This window comes from Haliotis rubra, unplaced genomic scaffold (genome assembly GCF_003918875.1).
Source record: "Haliotis rubra isolate DU_JTF1 unplaced genomic scaffold, ASM391887v1 Scf172, whole genome shotgun sequence".
In the NCBI taxonomy this organism is placed as follows: domain Eukaryota; kingdom Metazoa; phylum Mollusca; class Gastropoda; order Lepetellida; family Haliotidae; genus Haliotis; species Haliotis rubra.
The window spans coordinates 716,071-740,858 of NW_025765692.1; the positions used below are offsets into that span (position 1 = coordinate 716,071).

Consider the following 24,788-nt stretch of genomic DNA (forward strand, 5'->3'; position numbering starts at 1 on the left):
TGTCAGGCTGAACCACAGTCAGGAGTGATTCTGTCAGGCTGTCAGGATGGCAAGGAACCAGTGATTCTGTCAGGCTGAACCACAGTCAGGATGTACAGGGAACCTAGTGATTCTGTCAGGCTGAACCACAGTCAGGATGTACAGGGAACCTAGTCAGGGAGGGAACCTAATGATTCTGTCAAGCTGAACCACGGTCAGGATGTGCAAGGAACCTAGTGATTCTGTCAGGCTGAACCACAGTCAGGATGTATAGGGAACCTAGTGATTCTGTCAGGCTGAACCACAGTCAGGATGTACAGGGAACCTAGTGATTCTGTCAGGCTGAACCACAGTCAGGATGTGCAGGGAACCTAATGATTCTGTCAAGCTGAACCACAGTCAGGATGTACAGGGAACCTAGTGATTCTGTCAGGCTGAACCACAGTCAGGATGTACAGGGAACCTAATGATTCTGTGCCAGAATACCCACAGATGAACCGATTCTGTCAGGCTGAACCACATTTGATTATTCTGTGCCAGAATACCCACAGATGATTTGATTATTTGCAACTCTCATCAAAGCTGCAAAGTTCCAGGATTGAATGGCTATGATCTATTATATACCTCTGAAGCCAGAAAATCAACAGTTTAGAAAGATATGGATGAGGAGGATCTAAGCTTGGCTGAACTCCTTGGTTGCTTTTCATCTCCGGGTTTTGTTGGCCACTGGAAGTCTAGGAATTGATTTTCTATATCCGACATGTATACAACTGAAAGAAATATGTGTCAATGAAGGAACTCTCCGAAGAAAAGAGCGCCTGGATACTCCAAGCCTCTGCTCAATATGAAGCTGTGAACTCTAATGAACTGAAATGCTTATAGATATCTTCAAATACTGCTTTCTGCTGGTCAGATCACAGTTTGACTCTAAATGGAGACTCTGATCGGCATCCTGAAGTTGGAAGGACATGGAGCTAATCGAGGCAAGCAGTCACCCTTGAACTTCATTGGAAACGAGAAGTTGTTATCCATGAAAAGTTTCATGTCTTCACTGGGAATGGGCTTGCGTCGGATTGGTTTCCTAGCCTCCTTTAGCGTGTGTGAGGATAGTGTTAGTTGAATAGCACAATAAGTATTACTTACTGTTTAGTATGTTATACACCAATTATACACCAGTAATCTGAGGATATGTCAGTTTATGTCCCAAAATGTGTGAATGAATTGTGGTGTTGGATAAAACTTCATGTTGTCAGGCATCATAATGCCCTGCAATAGTTGTCAGGCATCACAATGCCCTGAAATGGTTGTCGGGCATCATAATGCCCTGTAATGGTTGTCAGGCATCACAATGCCCTGTAATGGTTGTCAGGCATCACAATGCCCTGTACTAGTTGTCAGGCATCACAATGCCCTGTAATGGTTGTCAGGCATCATAATGCCCGGTAATAGTTGTCGGGCATCTCAATGCCCTGTAATAGTTGTCAGGCATCATAATGCCCTGTAATAGTTGTCAGGCATCACAATGCCCTGTAATGGTTGTCAGGCACAGAGCTCCAGATAAGATTTAGCTCATGTGGGTACTGTACCCACTGTATTTTTTTGGAGATGGTATTATGAATGTTGAGTGGGTATATCATTTTCCGTTACCCACTGCTTTCAAATATGTGCGTATTTCAGTCATTTTACTCACCTAAGTATATGTCATTGAGTAAGTTTACTAAGCAGGTATGTTCTGCCTTATGTCATACCTAATCAAAACCAACTTTAATATAATCGAAATGATTTCATAAAAAATCACTCATCCTATACTGACAGTACAACACTTGTCCTATACTAACTGTACAACTTGATAGCAATCGATGACTTTTTCATTACGAAAGCGAGTTTTATAAATATATTCCGTACGCATTTGTTTTAAACTTTTTGCGTATCTGACATTTTAAATGCGTAATTGGTACGCAACAATTATGTTTTCAATGCGTAATTGGAAATTTTCTATGCATATTTTACCCGGATACGCAGCTTATCTGGGCCTCTGCAGGCATCACGATGCCCTGTAATAGTTGTCAGGCATCACAATTGCCTGTGATGTTTGTCAGGCATGATAATGCCCTGTAATGGTTGTCAGGCATCACAATGCCCTTTGCTGGTTATCACACATCACAACAGCCCGTGCTGGTTATCACGCATCACAATGGCATGCCCGTCAATACGGCATCCCTATTGTTCACTGACATATAAATTCTATTGTTTACAAGGAAAGTTCTGTTTCCTTCAGATAAGGGACGAGAACTGTAGGAAAACAACAGTCAACTCGGTAAAACCTTCAGCTGAATAAATAACATCCTCCAAGTTTCACATCAAAGTTTCGGATGGTCATGCTCGCTGACTTGGTTGACATGTCATCAGTGTCCCAAATACATAGATCGATGCTCATAATGTTCATCACTGGATTGTCTGGTCCAGACTTGATTATCAAAAGTCTGTGGCCATATTGCTGGAATACTGCTGAGTGCGGCGTTAAACAACATACAAAATGTCTACTACCGTTATCAGTAGCTTCCCACAATAATGTTTAACACATACAAACATCCAGGAATCAGGACATAGTCTCAGCCTGCTCCATTGTATCTTGAACCATGGCAATCCACATGATCACCAAACATCTGACTCCTATCACAAAAACTTGAATTACTGGATGAAAAAATAACCCGGAGGCAGGAGACAATTTATAGATAAAACCCAATCTTCATTTTCTCAAATTAAAGGTCACTTTCACAGATTTAAATATCTGTCCAATCTTGCAAGCACTGCTAGGAGAAGCGTGCCCCTGGCAATACATGCTGGATTGGAAGGAACTTCATTGATTTCCACGTTTAAAGCAGCTGAGGGCCATGAAGGCGGAGTTCCGTGTGTGCTGTAGCACACTTCCATCTTGACGTAGACCCACTGATAGAATACAGGGATCAATAGACAATATTGACTGCGGTCACAAATAAACGCTGCTGACTGAACACAACAAACCATTCTTACCACTAGGTGGAGATGTGTGAATGGAAACAACTTGTACCAATTACAGATAAGTTGCTATAAACTATAGGTTGTACTTGGAGACACACTCAACCATCCCCTTCTGCTGGACCTCCAGGATCTGTGACAACTGTATATAATAACGCTATCATGGACTGTGGATCATATACAGTTGTCACAGATCCTCAAGATCAGAAGGATGGTTGTGCTTATAGCAACAGGATCTATGACAACTGTATATAATAATGCTTATCATGGACTGTGGATCAACAGAAGGGGATGGTTGAGTGTGTCTGTACAACCTATAGTTTATAGCAACAGGATCTGTGACAACTGTATATAATAACGCTATCATGGACTGTGGATCATATACAGTTGTCACAGATCCTGGAGGTCCAGCGGAAGGGGATGGTTGAGTGTGTCTCCAAGTACAACCTATAGTTTATAGCAACAGGATCTGTGACAACTGTATATAATAATGCTATCATGGACTGTGGATCATATACAGTTGTCACAGATCCTGGAGGTCCAGAGGAAGGGGATTGTTGAGTGTGTCTCCAAGTACAACCTACAGTTTATAGCAACAGGATCTGTGACAACTGTATATAATAATAACGCTATCATGGACTGTGGATCATATACAGTTGTCACAGATCCTGAAGGTCCAGCGGAAGGGGATGGTTGAGTGTGTCTCCAAGTTCAACCAACCAGACCATTCTCTTGAGAAGCTCGGTGATAGATGTTCCACCTTCAATCTCCCACACTGAACAGGTGGATGCTGGACTACAGAGTTACTCTCATAGTTTGATCATGCCAAGAAACAAGTTTGGCATATTTTAGGTGTACATAACAATAAATATAATTAAAATCAGATTGTTCTTCTCATCTAACATTTTATCAGTTGTTAGTCTCTCCCGTTGGTACAATGGTCACACAGGGAAATCTTGATAATGACCTTGACCTGGTAGGCCAAGTGACCTTGAGAAACGTCACATCTGCCCAATAGTCAAAGCAGCATTAGGGCTTAACTTGCAGTGGGTAAACTTGATACCATTAGAGTAAAAAGCTTCCAAAGAAAGAAAAGGACCTGATATGACAAAATCATATCAAAAGGTCATAACAGAGATGTGCCCTGGCTCAGTATGACACATGCTGACTGACAAGTGGATTGGGTGGTCCAGACTGATACCAAGCTGACTGACATGTGGATTGGGTGGTCCGGACTGAGACCAGGCTGACTGACATGTGGATTGGGTGGTCCGGACTGAGACCAGGTTGACTGACATGTGGATTGGGTGGTCCGAACTGAGACCAGGTTGACTGACATGTGGATTGGGTGGTCCGGACTGAGACCAGGTTGACTGACATTTGGATTGGGTGGTCCGGACTGAGACCAGGCTGACTGACATGTGGATTGGGTGGTCCAGACTGAGACCAGGCTGACTGACATGTGGATTGGGTGGTCCGGACTGAGACCAGGCTGACTGACATGTGGATTGGATGGTCCAGACTGAGACCAGGCTGACTGACATGTGGATTGGGTGGTCCGGACTGAGACCAGGCTGACTGACTGACAGACTGTGGCTGACATTGGAGTGGTCCAGACTGAGACCAGGCTGACTGACATGTGGATTGGGTGGTCCGACTGAGACCAGGCTGGACTGACATGCTAAGACCAGGCTGACTGACATGTGGATTGGGTGGTCCAGACTGAGACCAGGCTGACTGACATGTGGATTGGTGGTCCAGACTGAGACCAGGCTGACTGACATGTGGATTGGGTGGTCCAGACTGAGACCAGGCTGACTGACATGTGGACTGACATTGGGTGGTGACTGAGACCAGACTGACTGACATGGATTGAGTGGTCCAGACTAAGACCAGGCTGACTGACCAGACTGAGGCTGACCAGGACTTGACTGACATGTGGATTGGGTGGTCCAGACTGAGACCAGGCTGACTGACATGTGGATTTGGGTGGACTCATGTGGACTGAGACCAGGCTGACTGACATGTGGATTGGGTGGTCCAGACTGAGACCAGGCTGACTGACATGTGGATTGGGTGGTCCGGACTGAGACCAGGCTGACTGACATGTGGATTGGGTGGTCCAGACTGAGACCAGGCTGACTGACATGTGGATTGGGTGGTCCAGACTAAGACCAGGCTGCTGTATTGTACCTAGACAAGGATCATTACACACTACTGGTTTTCCTGGTCCGGATTAGAACCAGCAAGCTGGTAAGTCATTAATGAATGGAAGAAAATGAAGTGAAAGTCTTTCTCGCATGTACAACAATCACATTTCCAAGGTTTTGCAGTTTTTAAGGACTAGTAATTTTTCGCAAGACCAGCAGGAAAAACCTATGATTCTGCTTTGTTTGGTATTTGAGTTAATATCCAACCCTGATACAGCTGTACGAGTATACAACATTCAGGTACAATCATCAGACAGGTCCTTCAGTGTTCACGATCACCACTGACAGTAGACACAGGGGACTTCAAAGCATATACATTGTTGTACATAACATGGCCGCTTAGAGGCTGACCCAAACCCATCACAGAAGGGCTTATTGACTGGCGTGTTATCCAAGCAGGAGGATAATTCCCCTAATCTCTACTGTATGTAACCGTCCATGTGTCTAGCAGCCATCTATAACTCGGTATGATATACAGAATAACCACCACCACCCGCATACATCAGAACATGTACACCATATCTCAGTAGTAATCTCATTTCGGTATTTCATCATTTCTGTTAAGTGATCCTGACAATTCAAGGTTTCCATGGCAATCTGGCAAATCTATGGCAATAAAATCGCCAGTCCTGCTTCATCTGTACAGGGAAATTGCTCCTAGGTCGTACACACAAATGAATGTTTATGAATACAATTCCATTATATATCAATATTTACTGTAAATGTCTAGAAGCAGTGGAGCAAGCACTGGCATTTGGTTTCTGGCGTTGCTATTATTCTACATGAGGTCCAGATCACAGGGACCGCCATTTATCTTCATTTTAAACTGAAAATCGACGCAGGATCATTTCAGTATCTGAGTAACTGATGGCTGATATTATTTATTCCCTCAAAGTATTTCACTTTGAAATACAACACACTCCCTGAGACCCGCTTGTTTTACACATCATTTTCATCAACACGCCAAGTATAAGTAGAACGCAAGTTTAGCTTCCAGCTTGAATCACAACAATGATACAAGGAAAAAGAAATTCAGAGTTTGAAAACTGTTTTTCATTCATTGTTCATTTTCTCCTCTTGCAAAGTGTTGGTCAGGCCGAGGCAGGAAATCTCTGGTGTGGCGTTACGTTCAGTTGAAGCAGAGAGCTACTATTCAGCATTGCTCTTATTGATTAAAACACTGTAGATGTTACCAGGCAGGAATCTATTATACAGGATGATGAGGAAATCAAGAAGCAGGCAGCAGTAGGTCAGTCCACTGCTGGTCTTAACACACTGCAGGACAGGACGGCTTTCACCATCAGGAGCAAACAAGATGTTCTCATTGACCAGGGTGCAGGACCGGACGGCTTTCACCATCAGGAGCAAACAAGATGTTCTCATTGACCAGGGTACAGGACTGAGAGGGTTTCACCATCAGGAGCAAACAAGATGTTCTCACTGACCTGGGTGCAGGACAGGACTGAGAGGGTTTCACCATCAGGAACAAACAAGATGTGACAGGACAAACAAGGTGTTCTCATTGACCAGGGTGCAGGACCGGACGGCTTTCACCATGAGGGTACAGGACCAGGGTACAGGACAAGATGTTCTCATTGACCAGGGTGCAGAGGGTTTCACCAACAGGAGATGTTCTCATTGACCAGGGTACAGGACAGGAGCAAACAAGTGGATGTTTCACCAACAGGAACAAACAAGATGTTCTCATTGACCAGGGTACAGGACTGAGTGGGTTTCACCAACAGGAAGATGTTCTCAAACAAGATGTTCTCATTGACCTGGGTGCAGGACTGAGTGGGTTTCACTGAGTGGGTTTCAACAGGAGATGTTCTCATTGACCAGGGTGCAGGACTGAGAGGGTTTCACCAACAGGAACAAACAAGATGTTCTCATTGACCTGGGTGCAGGACTGAGAGGGTTTCACCAACAGGAACAAACAAGATGTTCTCACTGACCAGGGTGCAGGACTGAGAGGGTTTCACCATCAGGAACAAACAAGATGTTCTCACTGACCAGGGTGCAGGACTGAGAGGGTTTCAGCAACAGGAGATGTTCTCATTGACCAGGGTACAGGACTGAGTGGGTTTCACCAACAGAAACAAACAAGATGTTCTCATTGACCAGGGTACAGGACTGAGAGGGTTTCACCAACAGGAGATGTTCTCATTGACCAGGGTACAGGACTGAGTGGGTTTCACCAACAGGAACAAACAAGATGTTCTCATTGACCTGGGTGCAGGACTGAGTGGGTTTCACCATCAGGAGCAAACAAGATGTTCTCATTTACCAGGGTACAGGACTGAGAGGGTTTCACCATCAGGAACAAACAAGACGTCCTCACTGACCAGGGTGCAGGACTGAGAGGGTTTCACCATCAGGAACAAACAAGATGTTCTCACTGACCAGGGTGCAGGACTGAGGGTTTCACCATCAGGAGCAAACAAGATGTTCTCACTGACCAGGGTGCAGGACTGAGAGGGTTTCACCATCAGGAACAAACAAGATGTTCTCACTGACCAGGGTGCAGGACTGAGAGGGTTTCAGCAACAGGAGCAAACAAGATGTTCTCACTGACCAAGGTGCAGGACTGGGCGGTTTCACCAACATGAGCAAAGAATCTCACTGACCAGGGTGCAGGACTGAGAGGGTTTCACCAACAGGAACAAACAAGATGTCAACAGTGATCTAGGTGAAGGACTGAGAGGGTTTCACCAACAGGAGCAAACAACATGTCAACAGTGAACTAGGTGAAGGACTGAGAGGGTTTCACCAACAGGAGCAAACAACTTGTCAACAGTGAACTAGGTGAAGGACTGCCAGTTTCATCAAGAAGGCCACCTCAGTAAACTGGTTACAGGATTTGGTGGGTTTCACCAACTGGAGCAAACAGTCAGCCATAACCATTGACCTGAGTGAATTATTGAGCAGGGTTTCATAATTTTCATTTTCTCTCCAGCCCCAACCAACCACTCAGACCAATGGACTGTTCAGTACTTACTAATGGTCAGCCCCTAACACATCACACCTTGACATAACACAGCATGACAATGAGAACAGCTACAGGGACCAACTTGTTCTCTTGGGAGATATGGCAGGAAGTTCATAATAATTCATAGAGACAGAGAGGGACAACAACCAACACCGAAACACGACAGAAGAATGTCAACTGAGGTTTGGTTACAGGCACTGAAGAACAAGAAGTCTGAAGTCTAAAGCCAGAAATTTCATTCCAGACTAGGGAGTAAGTGAACATTTGCCATTGGTAGTTACATTACGGCTGTTTTGTCCGGACAATGAAAACCCTAGGTTGAAAGCATGACCACAATTCAGAATACTCTGAATGATGACCCACACAGCCAGGACACTATGACCACACTGACCCACACAGCCAGGACACTATGACCACACTGACCCACACAGCCAGGACACTATGACCACACTGACCCACACAGCCAGGACACTATGACCACACTATCCCCACATGACCCACACAGCCAGGACACTATGACCACACTGACCCACACAGCCAGGACACTATGACCACACTGACCCACACAGCCAGGACACTATGACCACACTGACCCACACAGCCAGGACACTATGACCACACTATCCCCACATGACCCACACAGCCAGGACACTATGACCACACTGACCCACACAGCCAGGACACTATGACCACACTGACCCACACAGCCAGGACACTATGACCACACTGACCCACACAGCCAGGACACTATGACCACACTGACCCACACAGCCAGGACACTATGACCACACTGACCCACACAGCCAGGACACTATGACCACACTGACCCACACAGCCAGGACACTATGACCACACTGACCCACACAGCGACACACTATGACCACACTGATGACACAGCCAGGACACTATGACCACACACACCAGCCAGGACACTATGACCACATGACCCACACAGCCAGGACACTATGACCACACTGACCCACAGCCAGGACACTATGACCACACTGACCCACACAGCCAGGACACTATGACTATCACACTGACCCACACAGCCAGGACACTATGACCACACTGACCCACACAGCCAGGACACTATGACCACACTGACCCACACAGCCAGGACACTATGACCACACTGACCCACACAGCCAGGACACTATGACCACACTGACCCACACAGCCAGGACACTATGACCACACTGACCCACACAGCCAGGACACTATGACCACACTGACCCACACAGCCAGGACACTATGACCACTACACAGCCAGGAACACCCACACAGCCAGGACACTACGACCACACTGACCCACACAGCCAGGACACTATGACCACACTGACCCACACAGCCAGGACACTATCCCCACACTGACTCACACAGCCAGGACACTATCCCCACACTATCCCCACATCCCTCAATCAGCCTACAACAAACCTCAGGTGTGTTGGATCTATTCAGATCCCAAATCTCCATGAGATCTTCCATCTCTTCCAGAAACCTCCAGTCCAACCAGGTTGTATGATGAGCCAGATGAGAGGAGATAGTGTACATGCAGTCACAGCACCGACAGACACAGTCCTACCATGTGGACCTTTCATCCAACAGCATCACTTCCTGGCTAACTGAGAGCTGACTGTCTAGTTACATCCACCAAAAACCATATGTCCTAATTAAACCGACAGAGAAGTGTCTCTGCAGCACCCCAGGAACAAGTTACAGTGTCTGGACCCACACCGGTAATATGTTCCTGAATGTCAAGCCTGGTCAGCCTTTAATGTCATCTTCATCTCCACAGCAGCAAGCAGCAAACAGCAAGACCATCCAGCCAAGAAACTCTCGAACCTGGTGCAGACAGATCATGTCATATGGCAAACGGGAACTTCTTAAAAATTATTGAGCTGCTTCTTGGCAACAACTTGGCCAAATTGATATATGCTCCTTGCGTCACATGAATTTCCACAAAAGAATGGTTTCACATCAGGGCTAGCTATTCTCGAAACGTTCGTAGCCCTACAAATTTATAAAGACCATTCTTAACACATTGGCTAAGATCAAAGTTAAGAATTCTTAGGGCTATGAACGTTTAGAGAATAAGGGCCCAGAACCTTGGGATTGAATCCATCATGCAAGTGCACCACCCATTTGACTCTTCACTAGTCCTTTAATACTGAGTGAGAAGCTGGAGAGTTAATATTGGTGTTTGTCCAGTCATCAATTTTCCAGCTTTCTAATGGCAGATAACTCTTGATCAAATATGTGGCTGACAGGGAATGATGGAATGATCATTAATAATCTTTGAAAAAATCTGAAAGATTATACTTTTGAATATTTGATACTGCATTTAACAAAAGCCATGGCATTGTAGCTCTTATGGAGATTTTAGCAACAGCATAAACCGATATCAGTCTTGCAACTGAGAGGAGATGTGAAAGTGCAAAAATCTATATCAAGGTAAAAATATTAATATTTCAAGAAACCAGAACACATATGTTGAGCCCATTGCTAATGACACGTCCCACATTTAATAATATTCTGACAAAAATGCCATAATTGTTTTTTCAATATGGCTGCTATTACGGCCATATTGAAAATCAAAATCAAATGGTTTAAATGAAATTGGTTGTCATCACTAGTGTAAACAAGCATGTGCTATTTCGCTTCACTGATCTCGTGGTTTCTGAAGGAAGGATGTTTATGGAGGAAGACAGAGAAGCAGGCCACAACACAAGCTCACTTCACTTCCATTCTGCTCAGCTGCAAAGGCAGTAAAAAGAACTGCCAAATGTGCAATTACCCAATGGACTCTGATAGCCACAATCAAATCTCACGAAATGTTTTTTACAACACATAACTCCTATCTAGGGAAAACAGCATATTGAATGACCTATTCAAGACTTGTATTTCACACATTTGCTCCGATGTATTTGGTAGTTTCAACCAACACATATTCACTTGAAGATGAGACATGACCACTCGGAGAATAGGCCACATCTTGTTTGTGGCCGACACGTACTGAGCACGACACCACAATCACCCATGGTATAACACCACAATACAAGGCACATACACAACACACCATCAGTGCCAACTTGATTAATGGATACGTGCACCAATCAATACCAGGAAAAACTGCCCACAAACATGTTATTTGAACAACGCTGTATAATGAAACTAACTTAATTCTATTCTACTGTGTTGATGGGTGTTGTAAATTGTTATTGACCAGTATGGAAGTGGCTGGCGCCTGTTGACAATGATGATCCTTGCATGTGACCTGGTTACTGTGGCACAAAGAGCTGCTGTATAACCCTGATGGGACTTTCCTTTCTTGATTTAAGAAATGCAGAGATATCTGCAAGCACTGACTGTTGTAGCCGCTGGATTTGGACACAGAGCGACGATCAGTTGTACTTTGTCTATATAGTGTTGTAACCTCTAGATGTGAACACAGATCTACAGTGGTCGTACTATATATACAATGTTTAATGTCTAGAGGTTAACACAGACATTGGTGTTATCAACAGTGCTTAACTTCTAGACATTACACAGAGTTACAATGGTGTACAATATACAGTGGATCATATTTACATGTTGGCCAACTGGGCCATATTTACATGTTGGTGAAGTGGGCCATGTTTATATGTTGGTGAAGTGGGCCATATTTACATGCTGAAGTGGGCCATGTTTATATGTTGGCCAACTGGGCCATATTTACATGTTGGTGAAGTGGGCCATGTTTATATGTTGGTGAAGTGGGCCATGTTTACATGTTGGTGAAGTGGGCCATGTTTACATGTTGAAGTGGGTCGTGTTTACGTGTTGTGAAGTGGGTTATGTTTACATGTTGAAGTGGGTCATGTTTACATGTTGGTGAAGTAGGTCATGTTTACATGTTGAAGTGAGTCGTGTTTACATGTAGGTGAAGTTGGCCCTGTTTACATGTTGAAGTGAGTCATGTTTACATGTTGGTGAAGTAGGTCATGTTTACATGTTGAAGTGACTCGTCTTTACATGTTGGTGTGGCCCTGTTTACATGTTGAAGTGAGTCATGTTAACATGTTGGTGAAGTGGGTCATGTTTACATGTTGAAGTCAGTCGTGTTTACATGTTGGTGAAGTGGGTCATGTTTACATGTTGGTGAACTGGGTCATGTTTACATGTTGAAGTGGGTCGTATTTACATGTTGGTGAAGTAGGTCATGTTTACATGTTGAAGTCAGATGTGTTTACATGTAGGTGAAGTGGGCCCCGTTTACATGTTGGTGAAGTTGGCCCTGTTTAAAAAAGTTGAAGTGGGTCATGTTTACATGTTGGTGAAGTAGGTCATGTTTATGTGTTGAAGTGAGTCGTGTTTACACGTTGGTGAAGTGGGCCCTGTTTAAATGTTGAAGTGGGACATGTTTACATGTTGGTAAAATAGGTAATGTTTACATGTTGAAGTGAGTCGTGTTTACATGTTGGTGTGGCCCTGTTTACGTGTTGAAGTGAGTCGTGTTTACACGTTGGTGAATTGGGTCATGTTTACATGTTGAAGTGGGTCATGTTTACATGTTGGTGAAGTAGGTCATGTTTACAAGTTGAAGTGAGTCGTGTTTACATGTTGGTGTGGCCCTGTTTACATGTTGTAGAGGGTCGTGTTTACATGTAGGTGAAGGGCAGATACTGTCAGCTACATGGTTAAGCATGAAACATACCTATTATAGTCATGTTTACATGTTGGTGAAGTGGGCCATGTTTACATGTTGAAGTGGGTCATGTTTACATGTTGGTGAAGTGGGCCATGTTTACATGTTGAAGTGAGTCATGTTTACATGTTGGTGAAGTGGGTCATGTTTACATGTTGGTGAAGTGGGTCATGTTTACATGTTGGTGAATTGGGTCATGTTTACATGTTGAAGTGGGTCATGTTTACATGTTGGTGAAGTGGGTCATGTTCACATGTTGAAGTGGGTCGTGTTTACATGTTGGTGTGGCCCTGTTTACATGTTGAAGTGAGTCGTGTTTACATGTAGGTGAAGGGCAGATACTGTCAGTTGTGGGCCATGTTTACATGTTGAAGTGGGTCATGTTTACATGTTGGTGAAGTGGGCCATGGTTAAGCATGAAACATACCTATTATAGTTGTACAAACTAACTATGAAATGTTAGAACTCACCTGAGCATATTCTTTCTCTAATTTGGACCGCTGTAGACTAAATGTCCTGGAAAAAGAAAAACTCAGAATTAATTTATGTTAGAACAAATGAGCAGTTGATGTGATGGCTGCAAGAAGTTGTGAATGAAGTAATAGATTAGTTGAGCCAGTTAATGTGGGTAATTACTGGCTAATGTCCCCGCTTCCACTAATGCCCTATTTATCTGAATACCATATCACGCTAACACTCACTGGTTGTTTAAAGAGGTGAGAGTCTATACAGCAAGGCTGTAGATCCATGGAGAACCAGGTATAACACATCTGACCTCTCATGTCAACATTTGACAACAGACTTACATTCAGTTTTATGTAGTATATATATGTCAATATATAGTGCTTTTCACATTGACTAGGATCTGTACTGTGTAATTTCAATTTCCATTTACAATTTCCTGAGTTATCTCAGCATTATCACCGTCAGTCATGTGTTGATCTCATACTTCCCTCTCTTGCCTGTGTGACAAAATCCATACCCTAACTCGATCCCGCAGTGCTTTCCTATCTGAGTTACCCCCTCACTTTGATGGCATTGCCTTTTCCTCTGTTATCCCCTCACTTTGGAGGTATTGTTTTCCTCCCTGTTATCCCCTCACTTTGGAGGTATTGTTTTCCTATGTTAAAACCTCATTTTGGAGGAATTGCCTTTCCCTCTGTTAAACCCTCATTTTGGAGGTATTGCCTTCCCTCTGTTATCCCCTCACTTTGGAGGCATTGCCTTTCCTCAGCAGTAACCCCCCACTTTCAAGGTATTTCCAACTTTGTCTCTTCCCCAAGTCTGGATCAATTTCAAAGACTGCCTGGCAATATCACTGCTGACTTAGTGTTTGTTCTAGTGATGAGATGGCGACCGAAGGAGGATTATATAATCCAATAGTCCCCCACTCCTGCACTGCGCTCCCTGCTAATGGAACAAGGGAATGGCGCAGATTCACATGCTTTCCTTGAAATGTCAGACGAGTAACACAACTCCCAACACTGCCTGCTGTAATTCTCCAATGTCTTTGCTGAAAATTGAATTTGGCAAGATTTTTTTTCACAAAATTGGTTTTTACTGCAAAAACGTGATTTTCCTTAATAAAATTGGCTAATTGGGGGATCTGCAATGCAATTCATGAAGATTTAGTGCCTTGTGGTAAAGCGCTATTTTATTTTCTCATAATAATTTAATGTCAGATCACACAAAATGATGATCTGCTGTGCTGCATTTTCATTTGACAGCCTCTCCTCCTAAAAATATTTTCACCATGGATCATCATCATAAAAGCCAGATCTGTCTAATCCAAGCATGAACATTGTTGATTGGGTGTAACTTCGACAGCAACATGACTTATATCATCGTGGGCTGTGTAGAAACAAGCTTGTTCTAGATAAACCTGTGATGATATGATGGAATCAACACACCAATTATAACTCTGTGTACAAGGGAGGACACATGGCCAAGGCCTTTGCTCACATCACTTGTAGAATTATGTAATTTAATACACCAGCCATTCCAAGCAACATTACAGAAAGTGGTTCCCGTTTTTATTCTCTGACTAGTAATGGTAGCCACACTTTAGAAGTCGAGCCAGTCACACCAACTCACAGCTGAACATGTGTGCCATATTTCCTCCACTATTTCCTGACAGATTATATGTCAGTAGGAGTTAACACCATCCACTTCGTAAGCCGTACTGACAAGGAGTTTCTAAATACTCAGCTGATTTGGAATGGCCTGTAAATGCTCCACACATTTCTGTTCAAAACAGGAATGGTTTGTAAATATTCTACACATTTCCGTGTTCAAACATGACCATTGTGGAAGCTGATCCTCCACGGAGCTGGGATACCTCATGGTCTGGCAGCTCAATAACAAGAGATCAGATCAAAGGGTACTTAGGTAACACTCTACAATATGACGTCCTTCATGAATCCAAAGTAATATCACTTCTATCACAATGTTTCCCGATTTTCCAGTTTTAAAGGGGCCCTGTTTACTGAGGACAAGCTCAGCTGATCACTTCCTTGTACATGGCTGTTTATGTTCAGTCTAGTGTTTACAACAGATTCCTTGCTAGGTCTGTTTGTACATTAAGGTCTTTGATTGACATTCTAATTATTTTTATTTCCATTTTTTCCAAACATAAGGTCAACATGGCAGCTTATTGTGTTATCATATTTAATAAACTGTAAGTGATTCCATGACACTGGATAACCAGGCAATTTTCAAATGTTTACGTTAACACAATCCAGACAGAAGTAGGCCCCGCCCAACTACCTGACTTCCTGACTGGCTTATACCGGTAGTAGTATTGCTGGGGTGTCAGTTGCTGCCCTGGACAATGGCCAATGGCACAGAGTTTTAATGCGTTGAAGTTAGCCTTGTTCATTTTATCCTTGTAATAAAATTACCTGATCATATTTTTCCTTCAAGGATTTACACAATGACCACATTGGGGTTTTTGACGTATACACTTCCGTAAATGCCCAAACTATGAGAGTCGCTTGTCAGGAAAAGTACTTCAAGTTACCAGATCTTACAATCCCATAAATCAGGACATGGATATCGACATGACAGTCCTGGCTTCATTGAGAACTATTCAATAAGTAAGAAAGTAAACTTACAAAAAATATAAATTTAGTGTTAAAGTGCTAGCTTACGTATGATCAGTGAAAAAAGCAATATTGAAATAAACATGCAACTGGGAAGAAATCTGTTTCTTTGAAAGGAAATCAAAGCTGAACTTTCCTTCCGTAGTCTGACACTGTCCGATCTTTGATTTGATTCCATCTTTGTGAGTTTAAGGGCTGGGTGCAATCATACACATCTATATTCGTCAACAACATCAGAACGCTGTAAATAAAACAAACACGTTCCCCCAAGATAAAGCAGATCACAGTGGCTGACAAGTTGTCAGGTTTCAATCCAAGACCTACATGACTCTCAGCAAGAACAGGGAGGAAGTGGAACACTACCAAGTGGAAAGGTCGTCACTACCTGCCAGTGAGATCAAATTAGAAACTCAAGAATGTGTGAGAGGCAAAAACTTTCTTGTGGGAGAAATAAGCAGATAAGAATGTACCTGGCGGAGCATACAGGTTACAGCATAGAAGTAGCGCAGCATCACAGGGCAGGTGATAACACAGTCTAGAAGAGACCGTAGGGTTGAACAAGGAAGAAAATGTGTGAAAATAAAAATATAAATTGTTTTAGGAGTTGAAAAAACAGTTACTTCTATTTTTATAGTACTGATTTATTTTGTTTCAAAAGAGCACTACCATCGTTATAGATCAACACTTAGTTTCTGAATGTATATAATTTTGATAGTAACAAATAAACCCATTTATATTGAAAAGGAGCCTAGTGAGATGGGAGATTCAGAACCTGATGAAATCTAGACTTGCTTCAATTAGGGATTTAGCATTGTAGGGAGGGCTTGGTAGTAGGGAAAATAATGTGGTTCAAGGACTGAGACTGACTACCATCCTCACTATCACCAAATTTGCTTCACATCAAGATGAACGGACTAGAAAACACAACGTGTTCCTTCAGAACATCCATTAAGCATTGCAGCTAACAATCGCACCATCACATTGCACGCTATAAGACTGCTTCTTGATGACTGACAAGCATGGACACTATGTAATATTTACTGACAGAAGCTATTTAGTGTTTGCATACACATGTCATTCACAAACAGCATCCGTCACTCACAAACAGCATCTGTATCTTCCTGAATGTCTGTCAGTAAAAATGGCAGCCTCTGCTCCTTGTTATGCCATACATTTGGACTAACTGTAAGATAAACAGCCTTGTGGTAATAACTGTCAAACCCTGCTTCCATTAGCTCACTCTAGGAGTTAGGAATAATGGCGAGGTGCGCACCATGGCCATCTTCCGCTTGACACCATCCTCCCAGAGCTGCTGATACCAAGACTACTGTCAGCAGGTGAAAGGGCAGTTATACTCCGGCTGGGATATAAAACACAATGTTGTACAAAAACAATAGAAATGGATTTTTGTTCAGTCATTTCTTTTTTAACTGACCCCCTAAAGGTATTCTGAAAATACCAAGAAATGAAGCCTTTTGCAACCATGGGAGTTAGGGTTTGGGGAAAAAGATTTTGGACTAGGTGTGCATGTTCCCACAATGGCCATTATATACCGTACTTGTTTTTACGTGGACAGTGTTTGTAAATGTTTTAAAAAGCAAATTGATATAAGACACATAAGGAAAGAAAACATGTTGACGTATTAATAATTTCTATTAGACCAACCCAAAAAATAATTCTGGAAAAACACTGTGAAACTGAAAAAATATACAAAGCGCCTTACGGTGAAGTAGGATTGCCGAGTCAGTAGCTGCCTGCATTATGCCACAGCATGGTGTTCCGACATCCTTTGCCAACAACGTGCCAACTAGTTTCTAATTAACTTTTTGTATGGGCTACCAGGTACCGAAATAAAGAACTATAGCCTCGATACTGTATATACAAGCTGGGCACCAAGGGGAGTTGGGGAATGGGATACAGGGAGCAGCAAGGGGGTGGGGGATACAGGCTAGGCAGACAGGGACACAGGGAGAAGACAGTGGGTGGGGGATACAGGCTAGGCAGACAGGGGTGGGGGACACAGGGAGCAGCAAGGGGTGGGGGATACAGGCTAGGCAGACAGGGATACAGGGAGCAGCAAGGGGGTGGGGGATACAGGGAGCAGCAAGGGGTGGGGATACAGGCTAGGCAGACAGGGACACAGGGAGCAGCAAGGGGTGGGGGATACAGGCTAGGCAGACAGGGATACAGGGAGCAGCAAGGGGTGGGGGATACAGGCTAGGCAGACAGGGATACAGGGAGCAGCAAGGGGTGGGGGATACAGGCTAGGCAGACAGGGATACAGGGAGCAGCAAGGGGGTGGGTGATACAGGGGAGCAGACAGGGGTGGGGACACAGGGAGCAGCAAGGGGTGGGGGATACAGGCTAGGCAGACAGGGATACAGGGAGCAGACAGGGGTGGGGGATACAGGGAGCAGCAAGGGGGTGGGGGATACAGGCTAGGCAGACAGGGACACAGGGACAGCAGCAAGGGGGTGGGGGATACAGGCTAGGCAGACAGGGATACAGGGAGCAGACAGGGGTGGGGGATACAGGGAGCAGCAAGGGGTGGGGGATACAGGCTAGGCAGACAGGGACACAGGGAGCAGCAAGGGGGTGGGGGATACAGGCTAGGCAGGCAGACAGGGATACAGGGAGCAGCAAAGGGGTGGGGGATACAGGGGGGCAGCAAGGGGGTGGGGGATACAGGCTAGGCAGACAGGGACACAGGGAGCAGCAAGGGGTGGGGGATACAGGCTAGGCAGACAGGGATACAGAGAGCAGCAAGGGGTGGGGATACAGGCTAGGCAGACAGGGACACAGGGAGCAGCAAGGGGTGGGGGATACAGGCTAGGCAGACAGGGATACAGGGAGCAGCAAGAGGGTGGGGGATACAGGCTAGGCAGACAGGGATACAGGGAGCAGACAGGGGGTTGGGGATACAGGCTAGGCAGACAGGGACACAGGGAGCAGCAAGGGGGTGGGGATACAGGCTAGGCAGACAGGGATACAGGGAGCACAGGGGTGGGGATACAGGCTAGGCAGACAGGGACACAGGGAGCAGCAAGGGTGGGGGATACAGGCTAGGCAGACAGGGATACAGGGAGCAGCAAGAGGGTGGGGGATACAGGCTAGGCAGACAGGGATACAGGCTAGGCAGACAGGGATACAGGCTAGGCAGACAGGGATACAGGGAGCAGCAAGGGGTGGGGATACAGGCTAGGCAGACAGGGACACAGGGAGCAGCAAGGGGTGGGGGATACAGGCTAGGCAGACAGGGATACAGGAGCAGACAGGGTGTGGGGGATACAGGGAGCAGCAAGGGGTGGGGGATACAGGCTAGGCAGACAGGGACACAGGGGGCAGCAAGGGGTGGGGATACACAGGGAGCAGCAGAGGGGTGGGGATACAGGCTAGGCAGACAGGGGGTGGGGGATACAGGCTGAGCAGACAGGGATACAGGGAGCAGACAGGGGGTGGGGGATACAGGCTAGGCAGACAGGGACACAGGGAGCAGCAAGGGGGTGGGGGATACAGGCTAGGCAGACAGGGACACAGGCCATATGCAGCTTCAGCAGCAGTACCATTAACTGGGGCATAGGCAACTTTATCACCCGGCCGTTCCATATATAACACTCAGTCAGGGCTACAAGGATGCCGTACTTGGCCCCCACCTTGGATGTATATCAACTGTCAACATGAGATTGATTCTAACCACACCTGTAGACATCAACACCCAAGGAGGTGGACTCAGTTTATCAAAAACTAATTCATTACCCTCCTTTCATCTTCTGTGACGGCATCATCAGGCCAGACTTCACCGTCCGGGATGATCTCCATCTCCTCCAGATGGCCATATTGACCGACAGATACAGAATATATATGGGGGACCATTCTTAGAGGATGTCTTGTAGACGGCTATATTGACAAACAAATATGTACTCTATCAGTCACTCAAGCAGATGCACTGTTTGGGAGATTTATAAGTATCAGACGAAAGTGACATGAATTGTTTATCATCCATTAAATGCTTGACACAGCTGGTGTAAGTTAATGCACTACAACCACAAAGAGGCTGTTATGACATCCTGTATTACCGTTGCCCCTTTCCATAATACCAGTGAACACAGTGAATTAGGGCCCGTTCATAAATTATGGCTTGGGGGCGAAATGATGATTATTATGGCGAAGCATGTACAATGTGAATGACCCCCCTTCCCCTAAAATTTATGTACAAAGTGAGTGACACCCCCCCTGTACGTCGTGTACAAAATCAATGGACTCTTTCCCCCCCTAACCCTTCCCCCCTTCCCATAATCACCACCCCTTTCCATAAACTATGAATGGTCCCTAAACTCGAGGGACATTAAGAACACAGGGAGTTAGTTAGATCTGCCATCTTGTCGTTATTTCCCAATAACCAATAACAAAATGTTTTTGTGCCTGGACAAGCTTAATGAAGGTTTACTCGTAAGAATTAATCCGTATGAGTGTTGAATTGTTGTTGTGAGTGCTAACCAAGACAAGATTAGTCACAGTTGTCCTTGACCTTGGCTCAGTCACAAGGGCTAATGAATCAGAAGTAATACCTGCACTGGGTAATCTAGTGTCAGGGTGTGAGTTATGGCAGTAACAGACATACAGCTCTCCACCCAGTACCTGGGTAATACCGTAAATCACTATAAACCCCTAGACCTGGGTAACTACAGCACCTTATGTACAGTGAAATCAGTAAATTAACTCTTATTACTAAATAAGTACCTAAATGATGGTTGTTGAAATGACATAGTTTTTAACCAAAGTTGTTATTCTCTAGCTAAATATGACCGTTATTCTCCATGTGAATAAAGTCGGAGTATGCTGTTATATAATTATATTTTTCAGATGAATCAGGTGTTGAGGATGGGGTAGCCCGGGCAAAGAGGTTCCAAGGACCAGAGGTTCCAAGGACCAGAGCTGGCATCAAATGTAGATAGAGAAGGAAATGATGATTGGTTGATTATTGACATACAGCATCGGTGCTCATCATATTAACCATTGGTTTTATATAGCTCGAATAATTGTCTCTCTCATAGTCTCGGAACCATATTATTTTCCCTACAGCCTAGCCTTCCTGCAATGCTAAAGCCCTAAATGAAGCAAGTCAAGATTTCCCCAGGTTCTGAATCTCTGGTCTCACTGGGGCTCCTTTTCAATTCAAATGGGTTTATTTGCTACAATCAAATTGTATATATTCAGAGACTAAGCATTAGTCCACTGGAATAAATCCTACATAGAGCCAGTCACTCACTCACTCATTCATTCAGATACTGACTCACTCACTAAAACATTCACTCACTCAACCTCACAGCTGGATTAATGCTCCATATAAAGCTCTTCCCTCCCTCCCTCACTGAAGTGCCATGTTGCTCCTTGTCTGAATCACCTCAGTCAGTTACAATCTTTCTCTCTTCACACTCTGACCATAAAGCCGCGTCTACAACAACGATCACTCTCCTGTCTCAGGAGGTAACGTTTTCCTCAGCTCGAACGGTCGGCCATCACATCTAATTCCAGCCCGACAAGAACAAGAAATATTAACCTGCTAATAACTGGATTAGGTTGGATTACTTCATATGGGTCATCTTTCTCTCAACTCAGACGTCTGCTGTCATCGCTGGGATATTCTCCCCAGACATGTAGTCATGTCTTCACAACCAGAAACAGTGAAACACTCTCCTCGTGTTTCACCAACCTCCATCAGCCAACTCAAGGAGCAGACAAAACATTGTTATCGGTGAAATCTATGTTAAAATTGAGTTGAGTATTAAGATGATTTTGTATTGTGCTCCCAGTGGGCAGATCTCCCTCCGTCCTGATTGGGCAAATCACTATTCACCCAGCATGGGACAACACTCTTGAGATTTCAGTAACAAGCTTGGATTTCATGAATGGGAGAAAAAAGATTCTTCTGTAGACAGCTACATATTTGCAACATAACGTTGCTTCTCTATGGGCAGCCATATTACCCCTATATCACAGTAGCTAAACTAAAACAATGTTTCAGAAATTGTGAGACTGCACCAGACAATCCAGTGATCAACATTAGATCGATGCTCATACTGTTGATCACTGGATTGTGTGGTCCTGACTCGATTATTTACGGACCGCCACCTTATACTAAGTTATAGCTGGAACATTGCTGGGTGTGGCGGTATCACCATCCGACCAACCAATCTGAATATATATAATTTTTACAGAAACGTATAATTACATTTGAAAAAGAGACGGGAGATTCAGAACTTGAAAAAATCTAGACTTGCTTCATTGACAGCTTTAGTATTCTAGAAAAGAATACTTTTGGTGGAAAGGAAAATAGTATGGTTTAGGGACTGTGAGACTACACAGTAGCGTATGGTCAGCAACATCACAGCAACATTAGATGGGTCTGTAGGCAGCAATATTACAGTTATATAACAATGGTTTATCATCAGCACAGCAACATTACATGGGTCTGTAGGCAGCAATATTACAGTTATATAACAATGGTTTATCATCAGCACAGCAACATTACATGGGTCTGTAGGCAGCAATATTACAGTTATATAACAATGGTTTATCATCGGCAACAGTTATATACCGGTACAGTTATATAACAATGGTTTATCATCAGCACAGCAACATTAGATGGGTCTGCAGGCAGCAATATTACAGTTATATAACAAGGGTTTGTCAACATCACAGCAACAATTTATTTTCAGTTTGAAGCAGTTTGTCCATTCAGACCTTATTACAATACTCAGGCAACAGTAATTTCAACATTTGACTGGCGTGAATTTGAAATACTGATTCCAGAGACAAATCTGTTGACACATGTATACCATGATGCAATAGGTCAAGATATGACAGTAATTATGTTATATATATCTCGCGTGAAAGCTGACTCCCAATTACACGCTTCCGCTGCTGTTGTTACTCACTTAAAGTCCAATAATTCCTCACTTTGACAAGGTGACAGTCTATGAGTCAGATTCAACACTAGTTGCTGTCTTGTTAGGGAAATAGTATGCGACATGTCACTGTCTCGACATCATACAGAAGTCTTATAGTGGCTGTCATGTTAAGGGAATAGCAGAAATAGGCTGAGAAATGACACCATCTGCTTACATTGCAGGAATCTTGTCATATAAGGGAAATGGAAAAATCATTGTCTCCATACATTTCAGGGATATTCTTGTTGCTGTCATTTTAGAGAAATAGAATTCGAAACGACACTGTCTCCATATCGAGTATGAGTCTGCTAGATGCGTCCTCTAAGGGAAATAGTATCAGAAAAGTTAATGTCTACAAGAGCCATCAAGTTGCTGTAATGTTAGGGAAATAGTATTTGAAACATCACCGTCACCACACAATGCAGGAATTTGCAGCTGCTGACCACTGGCCCAAAGATTACCATCAACACATAGAGATAGTGTCTCCATTGCCCACAAGGAACTAATCTAGACCTCCTAACATAGAACCAGACAATGAAACCCACTCACTTCCAAAACAATGTCCTTGACCTTGATCAGAGTGTACGCTGACTATGAACTACAAGAACATATTGACTCATACGTAAGCAGAAACTCTGAAGGTGATGCAGAAAGTAAACAGCTTTGGCATAAACTTCAGAATGATCCTCTGGTGAACGTCTTCTTTTATAAGAAAATAGCAGATACTGTCGCACTATACAATAAAACTTATGATAAGCAAATGTAATCTTAATAAATTCTCCCAACATGTTCATTTCAAAGGCGGCATGTAAATAACAGATGCAATATGAGACCGCTGTTGAACAACTATTACCCACAATGCCCCAATGAGTCCCCAGTGCCACCTACCGTTACAGTACAGCCATGTCGCTATACATGATAACCTAATGATTACTTTTGGGCTTATATTGACAGATAAGCTCACCGCCATACCAGCCCGATCAACACAGCAGGAGTAAAGAGTTACTTCATTAGCCCAATTGGGCTGATTCCCAGGTCGACCCGACCTTGGCCGGGGAGAGGTCATCTGGAAGCTGAAGGTCCGATGACCTCTTGGGGAACTCCAATGCCTGAAGTAGTTAATATGGTAATACTGTCAAACTGGACATGATAAATCTAATTCCATCACTTGAAGTGTCCCTGCTCCCCCTGTTGGGAGGGAGATGTGTGTGTGTGTTGAGGCAGGGGTCATACGGTTCTAAACTGGGCTTGTATTGTCACTGATAATTGCTCCAAATTGACCTAACTTAATAAATCTGTCAATATTGATTGTTGTAATGTGACAGGAATCTCCCATGTCTATGTCCATCTGTACTTCCATCAAATATATCCATCCATACCCCTACAGTGAGTGAGTGAGTGAATGAGTGAGCCAGCGAGTGAGCTGTCATGTCGGGACCTGAACATTGTTCTTCCAACAAACATACAAACACACTTACCACTGAGCTACCTGAAAAACCCTAAATGTGTTTAAAAAGTTACAAATATTAGATGAGTATGACACATCATCAGTTCATATGAAACACGGACCAGTTTGAACTGCATTATCCCTCTAAGTAATTCTGAAGATTTGATTAAAAATGTAAATGCATCGCTACATTTTTGTCCCATTTTTATACATTTGAGATTTTAATCCCAATCCACGCTTTCATTATGTATCTTCGAACCAGCACCCACATCACCCATGCCCAGCAAGCTGATCTTTCTTTATGCAGCTGTCAACAGTTTGACCAGCATGTACCAGCCATTGAAAAAACAAACAAAACACTTCATGCACACATGACCTAACCATCAATGAATGAGTTATAAGTACTT

General features: G+C 44.0%; 1 protein-coding gene across 8 annotated transcripts in view; it reads right to left on the reverse strand.

Moving 5' to 3' along the window:
* LOC124272722 (F-BAR and double SH3 domains protein 2-like) overlaps window positions 1-24,788 on the reverse strand; it is a 110,809-nt gene that overhangs the window by 56,690 nt on the left and 29,331 nt on the right. For all 8 annotated transcript variants that reach the window (XM_046707922.1, XM_046707921.1, XM_046707923.1 and 5 more), the window contains exon 3: window positions 13,354-13,399. In XM_046707922.1, the coding sequence (XP_046563878.1) occupies window positions 13,354-13,399 (46 nt within the window). The remainder of the gene's footprint in view (window positions 1-13,353; window positions 13,400-24,788) is intronic.